At 43.7% G+C, this 22930-nt stretch overlaps 2 protein-coding genes across 6 annotated transcripts in view; one reads left to right on the top strand and one right to left on the bottom strand.

The window, feature by feature from the left end:
• LOC102307107 (testis-expressed protein 2) overlaps positions 1 to 22930 on the top strand; it is a 52914-nt gene that overhangs the window by 5266 nt on the left and 24718 nt on the right. The window lies entirely within an intron of this gene.
• On the bottom strand, positions 380 to 20655 carry LOC121814763 (testis-expressed protein 2-like). The gene is given in 12 exon segments (XM_042222210.1): positions 380 to 1909; positions 2428 to 2637; positions 2936 to 3052; positions 3669 to 3700; positions 3702 to 3790; positions 5840 to 5939; positions 6058 to 6201; positions 6489 to 6784; positions 7387 to 7750; positions 8661 to 8861; positions 9727 to 11467; positions 19038 to 20655. Coding segments are annotated over 11 exon segments (3423 nt in total). The 5' UTR covers positions 11446 to 11467; positions 19038 to 20655; the 3' UTR covers positions 380 to 1758.

Genomic DNA, 22930 nt, shown 5'->3' on the forward strand with positions numbered 1-22930 from the left:
AAGAGTAGACTTTCAAACATCAGTTGATAAATACCACAGGATATGACATCATGCACTAAATGCACCCATGTTTACAAAAAAGGTTAGGGTGCTGTGTTAAACGTAAAAACAGATTTCAGTGATTTGGAGGTTATTTTTTAACTATATTCAATTGAAAATAGCACAATGTATTAACAACATATTGGATTTAAACCTACTGGTTAAAACTTTCTGTTTGGATCTACATGTTCCTCCTATGCACACATGGGTGGTAATTCTAAATAGGCCAAAGGTATTTTACATAAAGAACATTGGTTTAAGGCCAACTCCAGGCCTCGAGGGCCGGTGTCCTGCAAGTTTTAGATCTCACCCTGGGTCAACACACTTGAATCAAATGATTAGTTCATTACCAGGCCTCTGGAGAACCTCAAGACATGTTGAGGAGGTCATTTATCCATTCAAATCAGCTGTGATGGATCAAGGACACATCTAAAACCTGCAGGAAACCGAGCCTCGAGGCCTGGGTTTGGACACCACTGATTTAAGGTGTATTCGGATGTGCTAAATACTTAAAATCCATTGTTCAGTTCCAAACAGAGTGTCAAATTCAAACTGAACACTCACCAGCCACTTCATTACACCGTGCTAGTACTAAGTTGGACCCGGTTTTTACCTTCAGAGCTAACTTAATTCATGGCACAGAATCAATAAGGTGCTGGAAACATTCCTCAGAGACTTTGGTCCATATTGACATCACAGCATCACACAGTTGCTTCAGATTTATCGGCTGCACATCAATGATGAGAATCTCCCATTCCAACATTTCCAAAAGGTTCCCTATTAAACTGAGATCTGGTGACTCTGGAGGCCATTTGAACATGGTCACTGTGTGTTCAAGAACACAGTTTTAAGATGATTTGAGCTTTGTGGCATGGTGCGTTAACATGGTGGAAACAGCCATCAGAAGATGGGTCCACTGTGGTAACAAAGGGGTGGATGTGGTCAGCAACTAGAACCAGAACTAGCCCAAAGTCCGCAAACCTGAATCATTAATACAACACAAGACAGATCCATGTCAAATTCTGATTCTAATGATCATTGCAACAGATATCAAGAATCGTCAGACCAGGTAACATTTTTCCAATCTTCTGTTGTCAAATCTTTCAAATTGTAGCCTCAGTTTGCTGTTCTTATCTGACCACACTGGCACCCAGGGTGGTCTTCTGCTGCTGTAGTCCATCTGTATGTAGAGATGCCTTTCTGCATATCTTGGGTGCAATGAGTGCTTATTTGAGGTACTCTTGCCCTTAAAACAGTCTAGCCATTCTCTTCTGACCTTTTACATTGGCAAGGCATTTTCACCCACACAACTGCTGCTCACTGAATATTTTTCTTTCTTTTCTGACCATTCTCTGTAAACCATAGAGACGGCTGTGTGGGGAAATCCCAGTAGATCAGCAGTTTCTGAAATATTCAGACCAGCCCGTCTGGCATCAACTACTATACCACATTCAAAGTCACTTACGTCACCTTCCTTCCCCATTCTGATGCTCAGTTTGAACTTCATCAAGTTGTCTTAACCATGCCTACATGTCTTAATGTATTTGCGTTTTGCCATGTGATTGGCTGATTAGATATCTGCAATAATGAACAGTTCAGCGGGTATAGTAAATGAAGTGACCAGCGAGTGTAAATTTAAAACCATGCAATTCCTCGTTTTTAACAATTGAACTTGCAAATGGACAATAAGTAGACTTTATTATGACTTAAGATTAGATTTCACCGGTGCTTATTTCTCCCAGTGTATACCTGGAACTCCTGATCCAGTTTCTTCTCAATCCACTCTGTTACATGCACCAGCGTCACCTCCCTTTCACCGAGTTTGGGCCGTGCTTTGAGCTCCAGGTGAGGCGGACTCCGAAAACCATACCTGACAGCCAAAAAGAGAAGTTTGTGATAATCGTGTTGAATTTTCAGACCAGCTTCATGAAACAGATGTCGATTGATGGGTTTTTCCTTAAATGACTGCTTCCTTTCAATAAAAAAAAAAAAATACATATTAGCAGTATTTAAGGAGGAAAAGGGCAAAAACATGGAGGAAAACATGCAAAACATATATAGCATGCAACAGAAACTGATTTTTCTATATGTTGTTTTAATTATATTTTTCTTAGCACCTATTTAGTGGCGCAAATAAAGAAGTTCGTATTAATTAAGCCAAACATAAATCAGTGTGTATTTAAGGCTTCAATGTTCCACATCTTTAATGGAAAACACACCTTTGTGCCCTCATTTCTTAGATGTGATTAAACATTTTTATTCTCTCATCACTTGCTTGTGTTGTTTTTTTTGCCCAGCAGAGGGTGCAGTGCTATAACCTCAAACCATTCACATAGATTGTGACATACCAACTCCATCCTGCAATTTTCCACATCCTCCTAAACATACCATATCCTGTCTGTGGGGGGAGGTGGGATGTTGACAGCCAGAGTCCCGCGGCACTCTTGCACCTCTACGGTGAGCAACAAGGGCGTGTTGGATACTTCCTCCATCTTCTTCTTGATGAACTCCGTCTCTGTGGCTTTCTGGAAGTACTTCGACTTGGCTATCTTGTCCACAAAGCGCATGATCTTGCTGGGTCTGTGGCCTCCCACATAACTACGCGAGTCGATGATGGAAACAGAGGAGGAGGGGAGACAAGGAGTGAGTCAGGTTCATAATTAATTCATAACGGCATCTCTTGCTACTCAGCACCCACTATCGAGGGGCTATGTGTGCAAGTGACCGGGTGCTACATTAAATCATCAGCGAGCTTTCAAATATGTATGTCTGAGTGGGTGGCTGGTTGGATAGAAAAAGGAAAAATGTTCTGTTTCAGAACCTCAGTACGAATGTTATTCTGCTCATTTTCAATTCGGAGGTGCACTAATGTTGTTAGAAAGAGACATTTGCTCACCCCTCTGCTCCAGGCAGAACAGGTTTGTCACTGAGGAGTTCTGGAGGATCCTCCTCGTCCGATGAACCGGCACTAGACGATTCCTCGTCACTGTCTGCCAGACAGTATGTCCGTGGCCTTGACCTGTCACGCACACATAAACAAGCACTCATGTTGCAAAGTCAGGCCCCAGTGGCTTTGCAAAGAGCCCTTATCAATCACTATTAATTCCCATTAAATGTATCCCAGGAACTACTTCTCCACCGATCTCACTCAAAAAAAGATCCAATAACCCAAATGGGCAACAAAATGTATTGTTTCAGGGACAGCGACTGTAGGCATCCAATTCCCAAACTCGCCAGTTTACTGTACACATGTCCACAGCGGTAAGCATCCACGGGAAGGATTAGTATATAAAGAGAAGGAGGGAAAAGGCAACACAACAAAAGGGGAGGAACTGTGAAAAACGCATGTGACAACTAATATGGCTCTAAAAATGCAAATGCACCCGATTACCATCCGACTCAGAGCTGGTTTTCTTTAGCAGAAAATCGAATCCTTCACACATTTTATTTTGGCACTGTCACTGAGAATGAGACAATAAGAAGAAAAACAAACACGGAGGAATCAGGACAAGCTGTGGAGGACGACTCTAAAATCTGGAAGCCTTCTTAAAAACAAAATAAAATCAGACCGAGCTTCACTTAGCTTCATTATTCTGCTTAAAAGATGACATGCACTTTTAAAGCCTCACCAATCTTTTCCCTGTTCTCCAAGGCCCTCGCCCATCCTTTCCCAAACGGGCCAAGTTCATCTTGGTCTCCAGCGTCATGAGGAAAGAGCCCGTGTAGGAGACCTCCAGATCAAACCACAAACCTGAGAAAGAAAACATAAAGACTTATGATGTTTTTTATACCGAACCCATGCCTGCTGACATCCTCGTCAATAGCATAAGGAAAATCAATAACAACCTAATGATTTGTGTTTAATTGTTGCAAGGTTAAATCTAGTGCTCATCTACCTAAAAAAAAAAAAGGTCACCTATCAGGAAGCAGTTCTTTATTAAGCTACTTCCTGTTTACACGTCCCACTCCTCAGCGGGCGGCAGGAGAATTATTCAGATTACGATCCCCCTGCTGTTTGCACAGCGAACGTCTGCAGCCGGTAACTGACGTTTATTATCCCCTCTGTCTGCCCCCCTCCCTTCTCTTCACTTTCCCTCTCCCTGTAAATGCTCATTGATTCGTACAGTCTGTGTGACAGCAGTGCCAGAGAGAAGCTACATGACAGCAGCAAGACACATCATGGAAGACAGTGTCTCATTGTCTAGCACGAGACAAACAGCAGGAAGAGACCGTCTGGATTTTCTCATTAAATTTGAAGGAGCCAACACATCTCTACCACAGACAGATGTAGAACCGGGAAACATATCACAGCAATCGTGCATTAGATATTCCTTTAAATCGCTCTCATTGTCATACATATAGTGTGGTGAATTTGCCTCCACATTAATAATTTCCATTTGTGCAGCATGTGCATGACCAAGCAATTGCAAAAGTGACGCTTCAGCCCGACTCTCCTCTGAGCTAATTATGAAATGTCTGCATGCTAAGATGGTTAAAATGGTTCTGTGCATACACTAACGTCAAGAATGTTATACCCACTTGTTTCTTATAAGCCTCTAGCTCATTTTCACATCTTTGCACAACTGACAAACATCAGTTTGTGTGTATTGTGCGGTTATCGAAGCACAGTGTAAACATTGTCAATCAAGCCATGTCTCCCCATAAATAAGGCATTGAGAAGCTGCCTTTCCCTCAATTTTACCATCATCACACAAGAGAAGAAATCACAAGCGTGTTCAGTTCATGCAGGATGAAAGCGCACATTTCATCATCGGCTAATGATGCTTTGTTAGTATATATCTGAGGATGTATAGGTTCAGACACATTTGTGAGCTCTGCAGACACCCTGCTCCAACAACTGAACAACAAGAATCTTTAGACCTAAGATCAAGAAAAACTGAATGCTCTTAATCTGGAATTGATAAACAAAAATTTTAACACGGCGGCTCCTCATGACATTTACATTCACTGGAAACTTTATGAGGTACACCTTACTAGTTGGACCCCCTTTTGCCTTCAGAAGGGTCTTAATTCTTCATGAGACAGATTCGAAAAGGTGCTGGAAAGATTTCTCACAGATTTTGGTTTCAAAGGTGCTCCAGAGATCTTGAGCTCTGGTGACTGTGGAGGCCATTTGAATCCAGTGAAGTCTTCAGCATTCGACATTTCAATTATAGCCTTAGCTTCAGCAGGTCATCTTGACCATGTCTGCATGCTTAAATGTACTAAGTTGCTGCCATGTCATTGGCTAATGACGCATTCGACCAGTTGAACAATACCTAACAAAATGGCTAGCAAGTGTATAATCATCATATTTTAAGAAATGACAAATTAAAAAAAAAAACAAAAAAAAAAAACCCCACCCCAAATGACTGAAGCTTTTGACAATCTCTTTTTTTGCCTTAAACCAGCTGGAATTAATACACATCTCTGCTCTGTTTCTGTGTCAAACTAGTCCCTTTGCTCAGGCTTAAAGCAGGCTGGGTGAGTCAGTGTTTCAGTAATGGATGAGGGGGAGCCAAGACATGAGGTTTAATTACTGTGGCTTAATAGAGCAAACATGCAGAAAGGCTAGACTCCAGAGGTGAGAAGGACAGAGTGTTGGAGGGTAGGGGGTTATGGCTTAATCTAGCGAGAAGAGGAATAAGATGGAGATATGGTATGAAAGGTGAAGAAGACGGGTTGGGGAAAACACAGAATTAATAAGTGGCTCGAGTAAGATAAAAATAAGAAATCTTGAAAGCACCCACAAAAATGTAAAAAAAAAAAAATAACACACCTAATGTAATTTTCTTCCTACCTTGGTGGTCCACTGAAGGTTTGGAGGCACGGAGGATCTTAGGAATGGAGAAGCCCATGTCTAGCTCTGTCAGAGTCAGCTCATTCATAACATATGGCAGCTAAAAGAAAACATGTACGGAAAAAGATACAAATACAGCCAACGCAAAGACAAATCTCTATCTCTTGAAGAAATCTTCTTGCATTTGGATATTACTAACTGTAGCTACTACTACTCACCCTGATCTTACTGAGCTTCATTTGGATCTTTTTGGAGACTACATTGGCCCAATATTTCTCTCCCAGGAAGTCCCAGAATATCCTTCCCAGAAATGCATTTACCCAGGCCTCAGGCTCCGCAGTCTCCTCTGAACTCCTACGCAGCTAAAGGACACACATACATGTATGAATGGCAGTTTTGAATATCTATAATCATTTTGTGCATCAAGCTTGAGCTTGATATATTGAGTTTGCTCCCAGCAACCCTTCAGTAAGATTCACTGAGTTGCCAGTGGTTCGGAGCTCTCTGGGGTAACTTCAGGTGACAACAGACTGATTTAGTTGATATTGTGGTTTAGACGTGCAGACCCCAGGGGGGGCTTTTGATAGATGCCCACTTTGGATGACAATCTTTTTCTATTCAGCCTGACATGCATCCATCTGTCTCCTACCTTTTTGGTAGTCTGGGGGCTGCTATCCGGGCTGTTCCCAGCGCTGTCAGTGGCAGTCGGGCTTCTAGGCGGCACCTGGGGACTCACGTATTTGGCCATGTAGACATTATAGTCCAACAGCATCTTCTGCTTCAAGCCTGCAGTAGAGCCACAGGAGAGAGCGGCGGTGGTCTCTCTGTGACGAGACTGAGACTGAGACAGCTCCTCCAGGCTTCCCCGGCTGCTGCTCCTGCTGTCAGCCTCCAGGCCTCCGACAGATTGAAAGCTGCTACTGCGACTGTGGGAGGGTAAGAAGGCTACAAATGGAAGGAAGGAAATGTGGGATGTGAAGGGGGTGTTTTGACACAATTATGCTAGAACACGGAACATTTTTAGTGATTCCAGATTTGTATACAATAATAATAAATGCTCAAAATTTAATTAGCCTTAGATAGCTGTCAGCTATTTTTGTATTCCTTTCTCACAGTAGACTGCAGCACTCTGAATTAGCATGCTGTACACTGCTTTCCAGTAATCCAGCCCTACCTTTACTACCTTTATCTCCTGACCCACACAATTTTGGCATTTCTCTTTGTATAAGGCCTCCTCCGCACAGGCTTACATCCCACTGTGGAAAGTGATGCTATAATACGCTGATGCTCTGTGCTTGTAATCCTCCTGACCCACCACACTCATCGGTTCACTTAGTTGAGGGGATTGGCAGTCCCTAAGCTGGGGCTTATGCACAGATCTGATTGCTGCGCAGTTGCCTACTTAATAGAACGGCTATTCTGACATCGAGGAATGGCGCGTGTCTGTGCAAATACAGGTGTGTAAAAAAAAGAAAGGAAGAAAGAACATGGATAACAAATGCTTTACGTGTGTGTGTGTTTGCACCTTGAGAGAGTGTGAAGCTCACCATTCTTGCAGATGCTAGGCAGACTGCCACCTCTTCCCTCTGATTTCATTCGGGATGCTAGAAGAAATCTACGGAACCACTCTTCCTTTTCCCGACCCGTCCTCCCGAAAAGGTAGATAGTCAAATCCCCGCCTCCAAAGGTTGGTTTTTTGGGTTCCTCTGCTGACGCCGATCCTTCTGCCTTCTCACCCTTGTCCGTTTTCTCCACCTTCTCACTCTGAACTGTCGATTTTTCTTCCCCAGCTTCAGGCCTCTCTCCCTGGGCCTTGGACATGAAGTCATCCTGCTTGGCCAGCTCAATGCAAATGGGGTATTTCTTGTTCCAAACTCTCTTCCTAGCCAGGCTCTGAGGCATCAGGTATATCTGTGGGGTATAAAGACTGACTTCACTAAATCAATCTCATGAACACGAGTGCTTTCTTTATTGGTGTTTCTAGGGCTACAGAATGATTATAAAGAAAAGAAGATAAAGAGAAAAAGTGTTCACATTTTTATGCGGCAGATTGATACCTGAGGGTATGAGTGGAAACAACTGGTGGCAATAAATGTAAGAATATGCCTGTTTTCTGTTGATAAGTAACCAAGATTTGGCACCATTCAGGGCTGGAAAGGTTCATGTACTTCTGCTTTTGTTCTTGCTATAGGCCAACAATTCTCTAATACATACAGCAGCACTTCATTCATCCCTGTGGTTGTAATGGGTTGGAGCGGTATTGGATCTCAGATTAAAACAATAACACCATGAGCAGAAATTGGACCTTCAGGGATGCTTTTCCTGTACGAGTGTCTGAATAAACTACACACTAAGTATCTACAATAATAACTGAGAAAGGGCACTTTAGGAAACCAGAGAAGAAGAGTAGGTTAAGGGTGCATGATGAAACCTTTTGCTCTGTGATACACTGACATGAGAAATGTCAGCTGTGCCTTGAGATATGCAAAACTGTTGAATCAGCGCGCTAGTACACAAGATACACAACTGTGTATATAAGGTCAGTGACCTGTGATATTCACTCTACGTTTACACACAGTCTACGAGTCACAAGCTGTGATTGTCACTGAGCATGACCTATTAGCGAGCATGCAGTCGGGCAAAGGCAAATGTGACGGGACGTGTGCTCGATGTCACTAAATGTTAAGCTTATCATCAAGCACAGTAACACACTGAGGAGACGCGCACACACACTTAACACATTAATTTCCCCCTCGTCTTTGAGTGGTGTTAGCAAAAATCTCTCTTTCCATGACCAAAAGGTTTGTTTAAGCCACCGCACCTTGCTGTCAGTCAGGTCGTAGATCTTCTGGCTGATGTAAGTGACGTCAGGTTTAGGCTCATTGTGTGTGGCACGACGGGAGATGTTCCGGTTGGGCTTGGACAGACGCAGGACTGAGCCCTCTAGACGGACGTAAACGGAGTGGGTCAGGGTGGCGTGGTACGTCTCCGGGTCATAGCTGTGGATCTCATTCATCCAGCCCTGCGAGAGAGAAGCAGAAGACTTTTCAGCTACAAAGAAGTAAAACTCAAGTCACCTCTCAAGACTTTTGCACAGTCTTTTATACACACATCAGATTTTCAGTTTAAAACCAGAGAATTAATTTGCTCAAATTAACTAAGTAACCTCCTGAGATAAAAAATGAAACCATCATTAAAGTGCCAAAAAACGCAGTTTATTGAATCTCCACTATGTATCACATACCACTGATTTAAAAAGACATTCTTGCTTAAAATTTATGCAACACAGCAAAAGATAAAGTGGGGCATCTGAGACTTTGTGTATTCCCAAAGAAAGACAAGTATGAAGAAAAAGACAAAGCTTGTTGGACCGCTTCCCCACACTTGTGTGCCCGAGGGGCCGTCGTTCATCTGCCTGTATCATGTTCTGCAGAGCTCCTCTTTTTGGAACAGCTGTGGCCTCTAGCCATCAGGCTATCCTGTGCAATCGCTTGGTACCCACTAAGGCACACACACATACACATGCTTGCATAACTCTGTCAAATTACTAAAGATTTCTCTTCTGATTTTCTGAGGTTACTCGAGAATAAGGAGCAAACGGTGGTGCTGTCATTAAAATGTTTCGCTTAAAGAAAAACTGGAGCTATCACTGGAGAAGAAGTGCAACACAACCTCGTGATTCCCCAACAGGCTGCACAGATTGAATTCTCATCCAAACTCCTACCTTTTTGTTCCCAAAGGGCACTGTGTTAACAAAGGCAATTCAACTGAAATAACAGAGTAGAAACATATAGTCTTCTTCAGAGTAAGGACAAACTGAACATAGGCACCACACTTGGGAAAACTAATCACAAGTTTACTTTTGAAGTCACATGTTTTGCCTTTACCTTGAATATCCCTGGTTCCTTAATATCCAGCTGGGCCACATTCCATTGCTCTATCCTTCGCCTCCTTTTTCTGCTCACTGATGAGGAGGGCTGAGGGGATGACAGCCAAAGCACAAGCAACGCCAACGCGAACCCCGCTATTATCCCGTGCACTACTGAGCACACACAGGGTGGCACAGGAAGCACCAAATACCAATACACCAACTGTGTTAAAATAATGAGACCAGTCACGGGTAAGGTCTCAGCCTCCTCTTCGGCTCTCTCGTCCTCTGGATCGAGCTCACTACACAAACCAGTGCTACCAGTATGGGGTTGCCGGGACCCAGAACGATCACCGTCTGGTGTCTCTGTGTCAGTACATAACTCAAAGTCTTCGCTGTACAGCTCACAGAAGTCCTCGTCTTCCTGTCGAGCTACCAGGGCTGACATCGAACAGCGGCCCAGAGTGAGAGAGGGAGATTTGTGGAGGGCAGAAGATGAGGCCTGGGTGAGGGCTGGCGCGAGTGATGGGAAAGAGAAAAAACCTGACTCTGGGCCCTTAGCTGTGGGGGTTTCTTCCTCGTCTTCTCCTTCTGCCCCTTCCTCCTCTTTAATGCTGTAGTTGTTGCCACCTTCTCCGTGTCCATTTACCGCTGTTACTCCGCTGAGCTCCGACGCGCTGGAGGACAGCGATTTGGCACGATAAGCAGCACTTCCAGCAGACCCCGTACCAGACTCATCCCCCATTATCTTACTAAAAAGCTGCAGAGGGTCTGACATCACTTCCGATAGCCGCCGCTTGGTATCCTCTATCTTGGCCTCCACCTCTTGGACTTTGAAGAAGGACCTACCATCTGGAGACATGATGGGGGAGGAGGGGGCTGTTTTAGAGTCTCCACCTGCTTGAGTGACAATGACGGGACTGGAGGATAAACGGGGTTGGGAGAACTGTTTGAAGAGTTGCATGTTGCGAGGTGGAGGCCGATGGGATGGCTGTATTTGCTGATGCTGAAGAGGCCCTTCCGAATGGTCAGCCTTGGAAGCGTCCGTGGACAGAGACTTAACAAAAGACTTCATTAAGTGTCGATGACGTGCGTGGGTTGGTGCTACGGTGGAAAGTGAAGGGACAGTTTCTCGAGACTCAACGTCATTGGACAAAGACCTAACCAGACTAAGAAAAGGCTTGGAGGATGACAGTGCTGCAGACTTGCATGGTGAAGAGGAGCTGGAGCTTGCGGGGGAGGGATTGACCGGGAGCCGTTCAGACGGCCAGGAGGAGCTGGCAGGAGGATTGGAGGAGAGGGTGGATGTGGGATTAATAGTCAAAGCAGGAGAGTGTGTGTGTGGCTGAGGGTCTGAGGGCTGCACAGATAAGGTGGTAGATAAAACTGGGAGAACAGCAGGTCCCGAGGGGGTGTCTGCACCAGCAGATTCAAACAGCAGTTCCTCTTTTGCTTCCAAGCCTGTAGCAACGCACCGGTCATCAGCTGCTGAAGCTGGACCTTGAAGCCCCCCTGTACCATCGAGGACAGACTTGTCTTTAACAGATCCAGCGGGTATCCCAAAGAGCTCCTCTTCCTCATCGTCTTCCTCTTTCCCCAGAGCAGAGAAGTGTATGGTGATGGTGTCACGAGAGTGGGAACGCTGGACCTGCAGCTTGGGTCCAGGGGTGTGACGAGGGGGCGGAGTGGCAGCATGCTGGCCACTTCCCCTGCTGCTGCCGCCCTGACTGCTCATCATCACCCTGCACAGGGCTCACGGCCTGGGGGGGGGAAAAACAAAACAAAACACAGAGACAGTGGGAACACGTGGTTAATAAAAAACAATGAAGCAATAGTGCATCAGTGCAGGGGGGAGGGAGGCTGTAGTGTTTGTAGTACAAATTGGCAATTCGATTTAATCAGCGATTTCAAACCAGACGTATAAGTACCCTGAGGGCCACTTCTGCAGTAGCCAGGGGATAGGTGGGAAGATGAGATCAACCAATGGGAAAAAAAATTACATTGCAATTTAATTACAGAATTGAGCAGGCCTGAACAAAATGGTCTGAGCGGAAAACTACTGGAAGTAGTCGATAAGCAGTAGAAAACTGACACCCATAGAGAATGGCATCCAAGTAGATAAAAGTATAGATTAAACTATTAAATTTGTTACCCAGCAGCACAAAATACATTAATGGCTAAACACTTCAAGATTTTTACTATGCATCATGAAATTATTGGTTGCTAACTGCCCTCAACTAATAAATGGTAAGCTAAAGAAGTGTCTACCCAGTTAACCTGACTGAACACATTCCTGCACGAGGTGCTGTTGATGAAAGAGTTCTCGAGTTCATGTGACAACTGCAGAGACCCCCACGAGCTCTAAATGCACTCCTTGTACACACAGTACTTGAGACAGAAAAGAACAGCCTTGCAGCTTTCTGTTCACCCTAATGTTAGTGGACTGGACAGGTATGTCTATGTTCCCCAACCCATTAGCTCTCATTATGTAAGGTTGTAGCCGGAAGACAGAGTTGCTCTCAGGCCAAGCCTCTATCTCTCTCCCGCTCTGTCTTACAAGCACCCAGTCACTCATCCCACTATGGCAACATGATTAATGGGTTACTTCAGAGCTCACAAGTCTCGAGAAGAAGGGCCATCAACATTTCAGCTGTGTTTAACTCCACCCTCCAAAGGGGGAAAGAATGCAGCGGGTTAAATACTGAAAAGAGGTGAAAATGAGAACGGATCAAAAGAAGGAGCACTCCAAGAGCTCAAACCTCCCCCGAGCCAGCTCACTCTCTGGGCGGCTTTTCATGAGATTTCTTTTTAAACATTGAAGTTTGCAGTACAATAAAACTAAAGCATTACAGGTAAGCAAAGTTCAAACATGACATGATATTTGGATGCAAACTAAAACGTGATATTTAGAATCCACATATACCAGTATGACTTCCTGAATGTTGCCAATACAAACAAAGGCAGCAGCATTTTAAGACCAGTTTTAAAGATAAGAGATTCTATAATGGGTTGACCTTATTTGACCTTAAAAAAGACAAACATTCACATGACAAGAAAAAAAAACCCACTTTCCCTCACCAATCCAAAACAATATACGGGTCATAATGACACCACAAAGTGGCCGTTCAGCTGAAGCGATCACAGAAACAAGGCGTCTTTTGTGTAGTTGACACAGTGGAACCGCAGTCGTTCATCATGCAATGATTTCACTGAATGAGGCCTCGCATTGTTATTGAGTTATTGTGCTTGTTTATTCTTCCACATCGTCCATATTGGTACCTCATCCTTGGTTAGCATGATCAAACAGTCAGAGTACACATATGTGCAAACATGCTGTTTGTGCACACAACACCATGCAGCCTCTTTGGTGTTGGGGCTTTCAGCTGGTATATAAAAAAATGTCTGTAATGGAAGAAGGAGGGACGGGAGAGGGACAACATAGCAGTAAGCTTGTGTGATTGTCTGCATTTCTGAGAAAGCCTCAGTGCCCCTTAGGGGCTCTCTGGTTGGCACTGTATCTCCAGAGATTGCATTTGCCGGGATGGAATAACAGAGCGCTTGACTTTCCCAGCCAGCCATTCACTTGGCTGAGCTACAATAGGTTTTGTGTGTGTCATTTTCAGTATATGCGTGTGTGCTGTTGGTTCTGCCATGGTAAGTGCTAGGGGCAGAGCAGATCGAATAAAAACAACAAAAAAATGACAGATACAGGGAAAAAAAGAGCAGCATAAAGAAGAAAGATGAAAGGCCACAGGGGGTCTGCAGAAGCAGCAGACGACCTTTCAGAGACAAGCTTTTGAAGCAGAATTTACTTAAAGACAGGAGGAGAGAGAAAACAGGGAGGATGACAAAGATGAGGGGGAGTGGATGAGAGTGAGAGGAGAGCATGGAGAGGAGACAAATTAAGTGGGGAGACAGAGTCATGGAGATGGGAGAGGTTGTTGTTGTCATCAGAGCCTGAAGGACGAATTAAAGCATTATGGAGGCTGACAAGGTGAGCAGGGAGCAACGTTTCCAAGTTTTCTCAGAGTCAGGTTTTAGCAAGGTGCAGCCAAAAGACAAAAAAATAAAAAAATAAAAATCGCACACTGAATCAATGCAAAACATAGCACGCTTGCACGCACCTACACATTTTAAGGTACTGTTCTCCTCTGTAGACGTAAGGTTTGCTGTTAAGATGAGTGCTATTCAGGTTCACACCAACACTGTGTTTGCTGACACACCCACAGTTTCGGGTACTTCCTGTCATCAAAGCTCCACTGCCATTAAACGCCTTGCGTGTGTTTGTTTTAGCCACTACTGTGAGACGAGAAGAGACTGGCATGGAGACGAGACTCATCCAATTAATCAATGCAAGCATGGCCTCTCTAATCACCTCAAGCCAGCCCTATGGAGACTTCAGAGAAAGGGAGGGAGGTTAAAAGCAGCAAGGTAACATAATGACATAAGAGGCTGAACAGGCTACAGGGCAACAAGCATGTCAGCACAGGGCACAGCGGCCCGCGTAAAAGGTGTTCAATGACGACTTCTACATGAAGCAATGTTTTTGTAATGTAGAGTCTGCTAATCAATATTATACACAAAAACATCCTTGTCCAATACCAACATCCTGCTTCAATTCAAAGGGCATCTACTCCACAGAAATTCTCTGCTATCCATTATTAGACACAGAAAGGGAACATGAGAAGTGGGCTGCTAAAGGAAAGGTGGGAATTTTAGTCAGCACTGGGTTTTTAGGGCCAGTACCAAGTTGTTGTTGTTTCCTAGTTAATCCCAACATATTAAGTGCATCCCTGTAATTAAATAACAAGGTGACTGGCGGGTGTTCAGGACAGCCCGGCGTGACCTCGCCTAAAGTCTGCAAAGTTCATTTCCGCAAAGACATTTTACCTTTAGATAAACAAACAGAAAAGAAAAGAAATAAAAGCAGGCGTGCAGGAGTGACGTGAGCCCACTGGGTGAAAAATGGTTGCGAGAGAAGAACAGAGAGGACATCAAAAGAAGAAGCGAGTCAGCGAAGGGACTGAAAGGGGAGGGCGACGGCGGGAAGATAAATCGAGTGAGACAGAGAGATCGGAGATGAACGCAGGGTGCAGGGCGGGGGAGGGGGGATGATTGTCACTAACAACCGAGATACACAGAGGCCTCACTCACTAACGAGTGCACGCACACTCACACTCTGTGGACTTGTGATGCGCACAGTTGCCTGGATGAGTAGGGTGCAAGCAAACCGAGACAAAGGGGAGAATAGTCTGAGCAGCTAAAGCGAGCGGAGGGAGAGAAACAGAAAAAGACACAAAGGTCGAGGAGGCTTTGTCGCCGAGCACACGAGTCACACAAAAGCTCAGAGCAGGTAAACACACGACGCACCTTGTTTCATGCTCTGCTGCTCGCTCCTAGGAGAACGCAGGTCCCAGTCATCATGGGCACCCTGGCCCTATTACGCAAACTGTACTGGACTTTGTTTGCTTACATGCAGCATATTGCACAGAGGGCGAGTCAGAGCGTGTCAGCTGGGAAAGAATCCAAACATTTCCCACCGTGACCTAAATCAGAAGAGTCGAACGCAAATGAAGAGAGGTCATCACGATCATAGACCAACACGAAAGCCGGACTACACCCGCTTTTATCAGCCAAGGAGTCCCTGACTTGACTCTCACAGTGAAGAAGCAACACAAGCAGTTCTTAAAATAGCTCTGCGAGGCAGTGGAGGTGTCGTCCCTCAGCACCAGACTGGCCGTTTACAGCGCACAGATGGGAGACTAAAAAGGATTTAAGCAGTATAATAGTATATTCAACAGACAAAGACAAGATTTAAAATCGCTACTAAAGACATGAACTTTTTTTCGTAGACAGGCAGTCGCAAAGCGCTGTGCACAAAGGTTAAAATAAAGAAAACATCAAGTAATAAAATAGACAATATAAATAATGCAAATTCAAAAGTGTTGATTAACAGAAGGCCTGTTTAAATAATAAAGTTTTTAACTGCTTTTTAAAGGGTTCCACAGAGTCAGCCAAAAGTAGTTGTGGTGGTAGACTGTTCCACAGCCTTGGTGCCACCGACTGAAAGGCTGAAAAGGGAAGAAAATTTAGAAATAACAGAGTCATCAATAAAGCGCCTGCGCCTAAAAAACACCTTGGGGAAGAGACTGAGTTGACAGACACATTAAAAGAGACTGACTTATGGTCGCTAAAAACAACGTCATTTAAATGCACGTGGTCAAGGGAAATGCCATAAGTGAAGACCAAGTCCAGAGTATGCCCAGCAGTGTGAGTAGGGCCTGATACATGCTGAACAAAATTAAAAGAGTCCATGATGCTCAGGAACTCCTTAGTGGTACTATTTGATGAGTCCTCTGCATGAATGTTGAAGTCTCCAACAATGATGACCTTGCCCAGTTTAATAGTGGAAGTTAAAAATTCTTGTAAGTCTGACAGAAAAGATGCAGCAGACCCAGGTGGACGATAAATTAAAATGCCGTATATGGGCTGTTCTCTTCCAATTTTTATCATAATCATCTCAAAAGAGTTGTAACAGCTTGAGGAGATCATCTGGCATAAAAATGTCTTTTTGAAAATTACCGCTGTTCCACCTCCTCGTCCAGATATCCGAGGTGCACAGAGAAATGAACAGTCAGCGGGACACAGCTCTAAAAGATGTGAGACTTCATTCTCACGCTGCCACGTCTCAGAGATAAACATAAAATCAAGCTTCTCCGTACAGAACAAGTCATTTAAGATATAAGACTTGTTGGCAATTGAGCGGGCATTAATTAACATCCATTTAACTGCGACCCACCGGGACAGGGTCTTGTAGTTCCTGCAGTGTTGGCTTATCGTGAGCTGCTTACTTACCAAGAACATGACTTTTTTTTTGTTCTTTTTCGAAGTGTTTCGAATGGCTCTTTTAAGGATGCAAATAAGGAATTAGACTTTTAAATGTATGCTAATTTCACAGGTTTTAAAAACAGAAATCTGAAGCAAGATTCAGAATTCGTGCTTCGATTTGTCAACATTAGAGTTTTTTTTAGAGAGGGGATTATATCTGCATTTATTATTCAGAAAAATTCCAAATTATTGTCAGCAGCCGGGAAAAAATCCATTTTTGATATGCGAACAAACCTTTCGGTAAATCTGTAAAGTAAATGACGACAAATTTATTTCGGGCTCGGTGTGTGGGAAAAAAGAGAGAAAATGGGTTTTAATGTGTTTTTCACATTTTGTATTTTGCATTGCAAGTTTTCTCAAATGTATTCTTTAAATATGTGTTAACCAAACTCTTATTTGCATATGCATTCATCAGCCTCTCTGTTAAAGTGTTTGCTGATGCAAATATGTAATCAGCCCACCACATGTCAGCAGCTCAACACATTTAAGAATACAGACATGGTCTAGACCTTTAGCTTTAGTTCAAACATCAGAATGGGGAAGAAAGGCTATTTAAGTCACCTGGTATGATTGGTGGTGCCATATAGGCTGGAATATTTCAGCAACAGCTGATCTGCTGGGATTTCCTAAGAGATTTACAGAGAATGGTCAGAAAAGTATGCAGCGAGTGGCTGTTCTCTGTGTGGATCATGTCAGAGTTTAGAGGAGAATGACCAGATGGTTTCAGTCTGATAGGAAAGAAACTGTAACTCAAGCAGCCACTTGTTACAACCAAGGTATGCAGTTGGGCATCTCTGAATGCACACGTTGAACCTTGAAACAGATGACCGATAGCAGCAGAAGACCACACAAGGTACAACTCCTGTCCACTAAGAACAGGAAACAGGACTGCAGTTCACACAGGCTCAACATAATTGGAGAAAAAGAAGATTGAGTTTCATCAGACCAGACAATATTTTTCCAATTTCTGCTGCAATAGTTGGATGGCAAGGTCAGAATTTGGTGCAAATAATATGAAAGCACTGATCCATTCTACCTGGTATCAATGGTTCAGGGTGCTGGTGGTGTAATGGCGTACACAGAAAATATCAACACAAAAGCCTCCCTGAGTATTGTTGCTGACCATGTCCATCCCTTTATGACTCTAGTGTATCCATTTTCTGATCCGATTCCAGCAGCTCGGATTCTACAAAGCTCAAATCAACTTAAGCAGTCACCAGATCTCAATACAACCTTTGGGATCAGGGGTGCACATAAGTGGTCCGCGGTTGCGCATTCGCTGTCAAAATAAAAGACGCACACCAGATAAGATGTTGCAACGCGTGTTTGCGTACATAAGATTTTCTGGAGGAGGACAGACATTTGTTTAGAACTCTTAAAGATGTCGAAGAAGCTCCTTTAAGCAATTACTTTGGTGTTCCTCCACCTCCAAAGAAATGTCAGAAGGAGTCCGAACCGCAAAAGAAGCACGTATTCTCGGAAAAGTGGTTGCAGGAGGTGAGCTGGCTTCAAACAAATGATGAACGCACAGAGATGTGGTGCAGAATATGCCGTGAAAATCCCACTCTAGCGGCCCAAAACAGTGCCTTTTATATGTACGCAAACGCGCGTTGCAACTTCTTATCTGGTGCGCGTCTTTTATTTTGACAGCGAATGCGCACCTGCAGACCACTTATGTGCACCCCTGTTTGGGATGTGGCAGAACAGTAGAGTCACATTGTGGATGTGCAGCTGACAAATCTGCAGCAACTGTATGATGTTCTCATGTCAAAATGGACCAAAATCTCACAGGAACGTTTCTAGCACCTTGTAAAATCTACGAATTTATGGAAAAAAGGGGGTCCAGCCCAGTACTAGCAAAGCGTAACGGTAAATGTATGTCAACAGACAAGAGACAGTATTTTAAAATAAAGACATTTTTGAACATTTTCTTTGCAAAAGTCTAAAATAAGACACGTTATGTAAGTTAAATAGCCCCCAAATGCAAAAGCGAAACGTCCTTTTGATACTGTACCCCCCACTTTTGCATCACACCTTTGTAATGTTAAACCTGAGTGTGGACATGGACATAATGGACATGTCACATTCAGTTTTACTGACTATTTTTGGGCATTCACATCAGCAGTGATCACCACTGCCTGTCTCACACTCAGCCTGTTAGACCAGCACGTTTGCACAACAACAACACTTGCTGTGTAACATTCTCATATGAAACACACAAGCACACAGAGCTTAACACAGTCCACCTCCAGGGTCTGACAGTACACGAGCTGGTAGTTTGATGAGCTCCAGTTGAGCTCAGAGGAAACACAGAGCGGTTTGATGGTGAGCTGAATCATGCAGCTCTCTCTTAAAGAAAGACGAAAAACAACAATAAAATAAAAGCCAAGCGAGATAAAGAGCACACGCTCAACTGAGCTGGATCAAACCAGTTTTCTTCACCTCTCCCTCTCGTCCTCCGTCTCTCTAACCCAGAATGCACCATCGACACGTCAAACATCCAACCTCGCCGTGCGGCAGATGATCGGGTGGTTGCCATGCCAACCGAGAAGCTTTCATCTTGCTCTGCACTCGTGTCTGCATCCTTTTGTTAGGGAGGGCAGCTTCTTCTCACTCTGTAATCGTGCTCTCTGAGGAGTGTGTGGTGTGGAGGGTTTGTTAGCACAAAGCTGTCAGCGAACTGTGTTCAGTGTGTGTGTGTGCGCGCGTGTAGGATGTGTGGGTACAAAGCCACAGAACAAAAAAAAGAAAAGGCAAAACCCAGATCTCAGATGTAAAACTTCTGAGATATGTGAAAAAGAGAATGTGATGCACATCAATTGGTCATTTTGGGGATTGTGTTGTCTAAGACGCGAATGTCCCCGATCAATTAATAAACTCTGATTATGGTTGTCAACATCAATAAACTTTCTCCTAACAACTTAAGCCAACTTTAATGTTCTCTTTGAGTGTTGAGATGAGCATGTGCCTGTTACCAACATTACAAGCAGCTGATTTGTTCAAATACCTGGTTTGACGCTTCGCTTCGATAAAGAACAGATTTGGGATAGATATCCAAATCTGGCAGCGTCTTACCCAATTTGACAGATCAAAAGGCAAACGAACGTGCAATTCTGACTGAACGCACACAAACATGCAGGCATCCAATACAAACATATTAAGTTATTTATAATCCATGTAAAAGCTGCTTGATGACCCGAAAACAGCTGGAGGATTTGGCATTAGTCATAATCCATCCAATTACACGATGAATGGAGAAACGGAGGGAATAGGGGGAGACGTGAGGGGCAGAAAAAAAAGACAGAAAAATGTGTCTCTGTGGATAAAGCTGACTGTCACAAATAAGTCGTCTATATTGCTGAAACATTAAACAGTAGTGCTGCTGTTTGTGGCTGAGAGCAGTAGATGCAGTGCCAGTTTTTGTTAGGTTTCACACATTTAGTAACTGAAAGTCACACAAGGAAATTAGATTTGAAAAAAAGTAGGACAGAAATAGACACTAATATTACAGCCTTCAGGTTGCACACCTTCCACCAACGATTCATACTGCAGTATGAATCGTCTGTCAGACTTATATAATATATTGTAGGTAGCAAACACTTCCCAACTTACTAAAGTATCAGATCAAAAGTGAAATGTGTTCCTGAGTGCTAAAATGTCACAGTGATTTTTGACAAAGTATAAAATGTACATCCATTTTCTTAACTGCTTATTCAGTTCAGGGTCACAGGGGAGTTGAAGCCAATCCCCGGCATCTTAGGCCAAGAAGCAGGGCACATCCTGGACAGGCACAACCATTCATGTTCAGCTTCTCTCTTCATCTTTCTTATTGGTAGTCTCTTCAGTTGGTCACTTTGAAGCTGACAAAAAATTAAGAGCTGCGTCTACACCGGAGTCTAAGGAGCTTGGAAAGAAAAGCATCTGGAATTCTTTAAATTGCTTCAAGACGTTTCACCTCTCATCCAAGAAGCTTATTCAGTTCTAAGGTCCACTGTCCCCCCAATAGGGACAATGGACCCCCAATGATCCTCTAACTCAGGGGTGTCGAACTCCAGGCCTCGAGAGCGGTGTCCTGCAGGTTTTAGATATCACCCTGGGTCAACACACCTGAATCAAATGATTAGTTCATTACCAGGCCTCTGGAGAACTTCAAGACATGTTGAGGAGGTCATTTAGCCATTTAAATCAGCTGTGTTGGATCAAGGACACATCTAAAACCTGCAGGACACTGGCCCTCGAGGCCTGGAGTTCAACGCCTGTGCTCTACCTAATCACATGAACCAAGGTGTGAAAAAAGGGTGTAGGTCACAATCAGCCAAGGTTTCGGGTGAACTCATTGTGAAACCAAGCCCCACTCAGGTCAGAAGAATCAGGATGCGAGTGGGCGTTAAGAGAGGTGATTTGTGCTGATTTGGTTACCAGAGACCACAGAGAGTCAGTAACATTTGACAACTTCAACAAGCAAACAGATGATTGACATGTGATAAGATGACAAATAGATTAAAAAGTTACCTAGGCAAAGGTTTCCTGGAATTTCTGCTCACAACCGACCATTGGTGATAAAGCAATGCAAACAAGAGAATTGCTTCATGTGTGAACGTCCCACATTGGGCGACAAGTGAAAGTGCAGCTGGCAATTAGTGGGCCACCCTGTCTCTTAACCTTAAAGTTAAGAAATGTTTCATTTGGGGACCTGCCCACTGCTTGAAATCCCCAAATGTCACTGACTTTCTACAGTTTCTAGCTACCACATAAGTGTGTATTTTTTTCCTATGTGGACACTTGAGTCCAAGTAACTACTTGTCCTAACTTGATGTGCCAGGACTAATATGGAAAGTTGAGCATGCTCTTTTTGATATGCTAGGCAGGAATTCAGAAAACGCATCCATTCAATCTAATATTTTACCCAATTAATGTAGAGCTATCCACTCCCTTAATGCTATCCGCTGACTGGGAATCATTGGAGGGGCATCACACATCACATTTACCTTCACTCACTATACAGCCATTAATGATTTAAGCTTAGATAATACTCCACTGTGGACATGGACAGCTGGAAACCTGACAGCCGAGCGCTCATCCTGTTATTTTTTTTTTTTACCTCCACTTGAAGTCCACTGCCTGGGGCGCAGGCATAGTTGCATTGTAATGTAAATTCTCTGTGGACTAGTCTACGTGGTTCCAAAAAACAGGCAGGCACACGGACGTCTGTACGGATCCTTACGCTAACCATCTGATGATGAAATCTGAGTGAACCCTAGTGGACTAGTGGACGTGGGAAATGTAATCCCTGCTTAAGCTTGCCTTGATTAGTGGACATTTGCCGTTTGCTATTAGCTGAGCAGCAAAACAAATTTAAGCAATAACATTTGCAAACTTAATGGTTGTAGCTATTGTCTAAAAATACAGAAACTAGCCAATGCACAGGCCTAACAGGCCTTCAGCCTGGCAAAAAAAAAAAAAATGGCACCACATGGATTTAACTAAACAAGCAGGTATGAGTCTTCCATTGCAAATGAATGACCAAGTTTTTCCATCAATGGATTTTTTTCCCTTCCCTGCAGACACATAATTGGCCACCACAGAGTACAGACCTCAATCCCATTATGAATCTTTGGGGATGTGAAGAGGAATAGGCAGCAGCATCAACTCAAGATCTTGGTGAAAAATTAATCTAAATCTGGGCAGATTTAAATGGTGAGGCAAAAGCCTATTGAAATGATGTAATGGAAAACCTAAAGCAGGACCATAGCTGTGTAACATTGCTGGCCAGTAGGAAGGTTGTTATTGGTCAGAACTAGCTTGGCTCAGCTACAAGCGCATAGCTTGAAGCCTGGCAAGGCTTGTGATCATGATCTCCCAAATCCATTGTTCCTTTAAGATATTTCTGTAATATTCTGTTCACAGGGACAGGATAAACTGCCAGCATTAAAGAGGCCTAAATGTAGGGAAGCAACCTAGATTTTGAATTTCTATTCATGGATTGCTCCTTAAAGTTGCTGCAAGCCTTCAGGGCATTTAGAAGAACTATTTAAATTACATTCACATCTATGTTTTTATTCAATATTTACCAAGTAGACCCACAGTATCAACACAGCCTGCAAAACCAACATCATTAAACGATTCCAGCCCAATAAACAGCTCGAAATATCTAATCTCCTTTCTTTGCGGCTCATTTTTGACAGTGAAGTGGCGCACAATAGAGGCTTCGACACAGGGGCTCATTAGCATATTAATGACATAAAATAACAGGGGGCGGCTTTCAAACAATGGTTCTTCGTGTTGAAATGTGCCATTTTTTCCCCCCCTATATCTAGCTTGTTGAGCGTGTGATC

Source organism: Haplochromis burtoni, unplaced genomic scaffold, assembly GCF_018398535.1.
Source record: "Haplochromis burtoni strain Fernald_Lab_line unplaced genomic scaffold, NCSU_Asbu1 Contig_81, whole genome shotgun sequence".
Lineage (NCBI taxonomy): Eukaryota > Metazoa > Chordata > Actinopteri > Cichliformes > Cichlidae > Haplochromis > Haplochromis burtoni.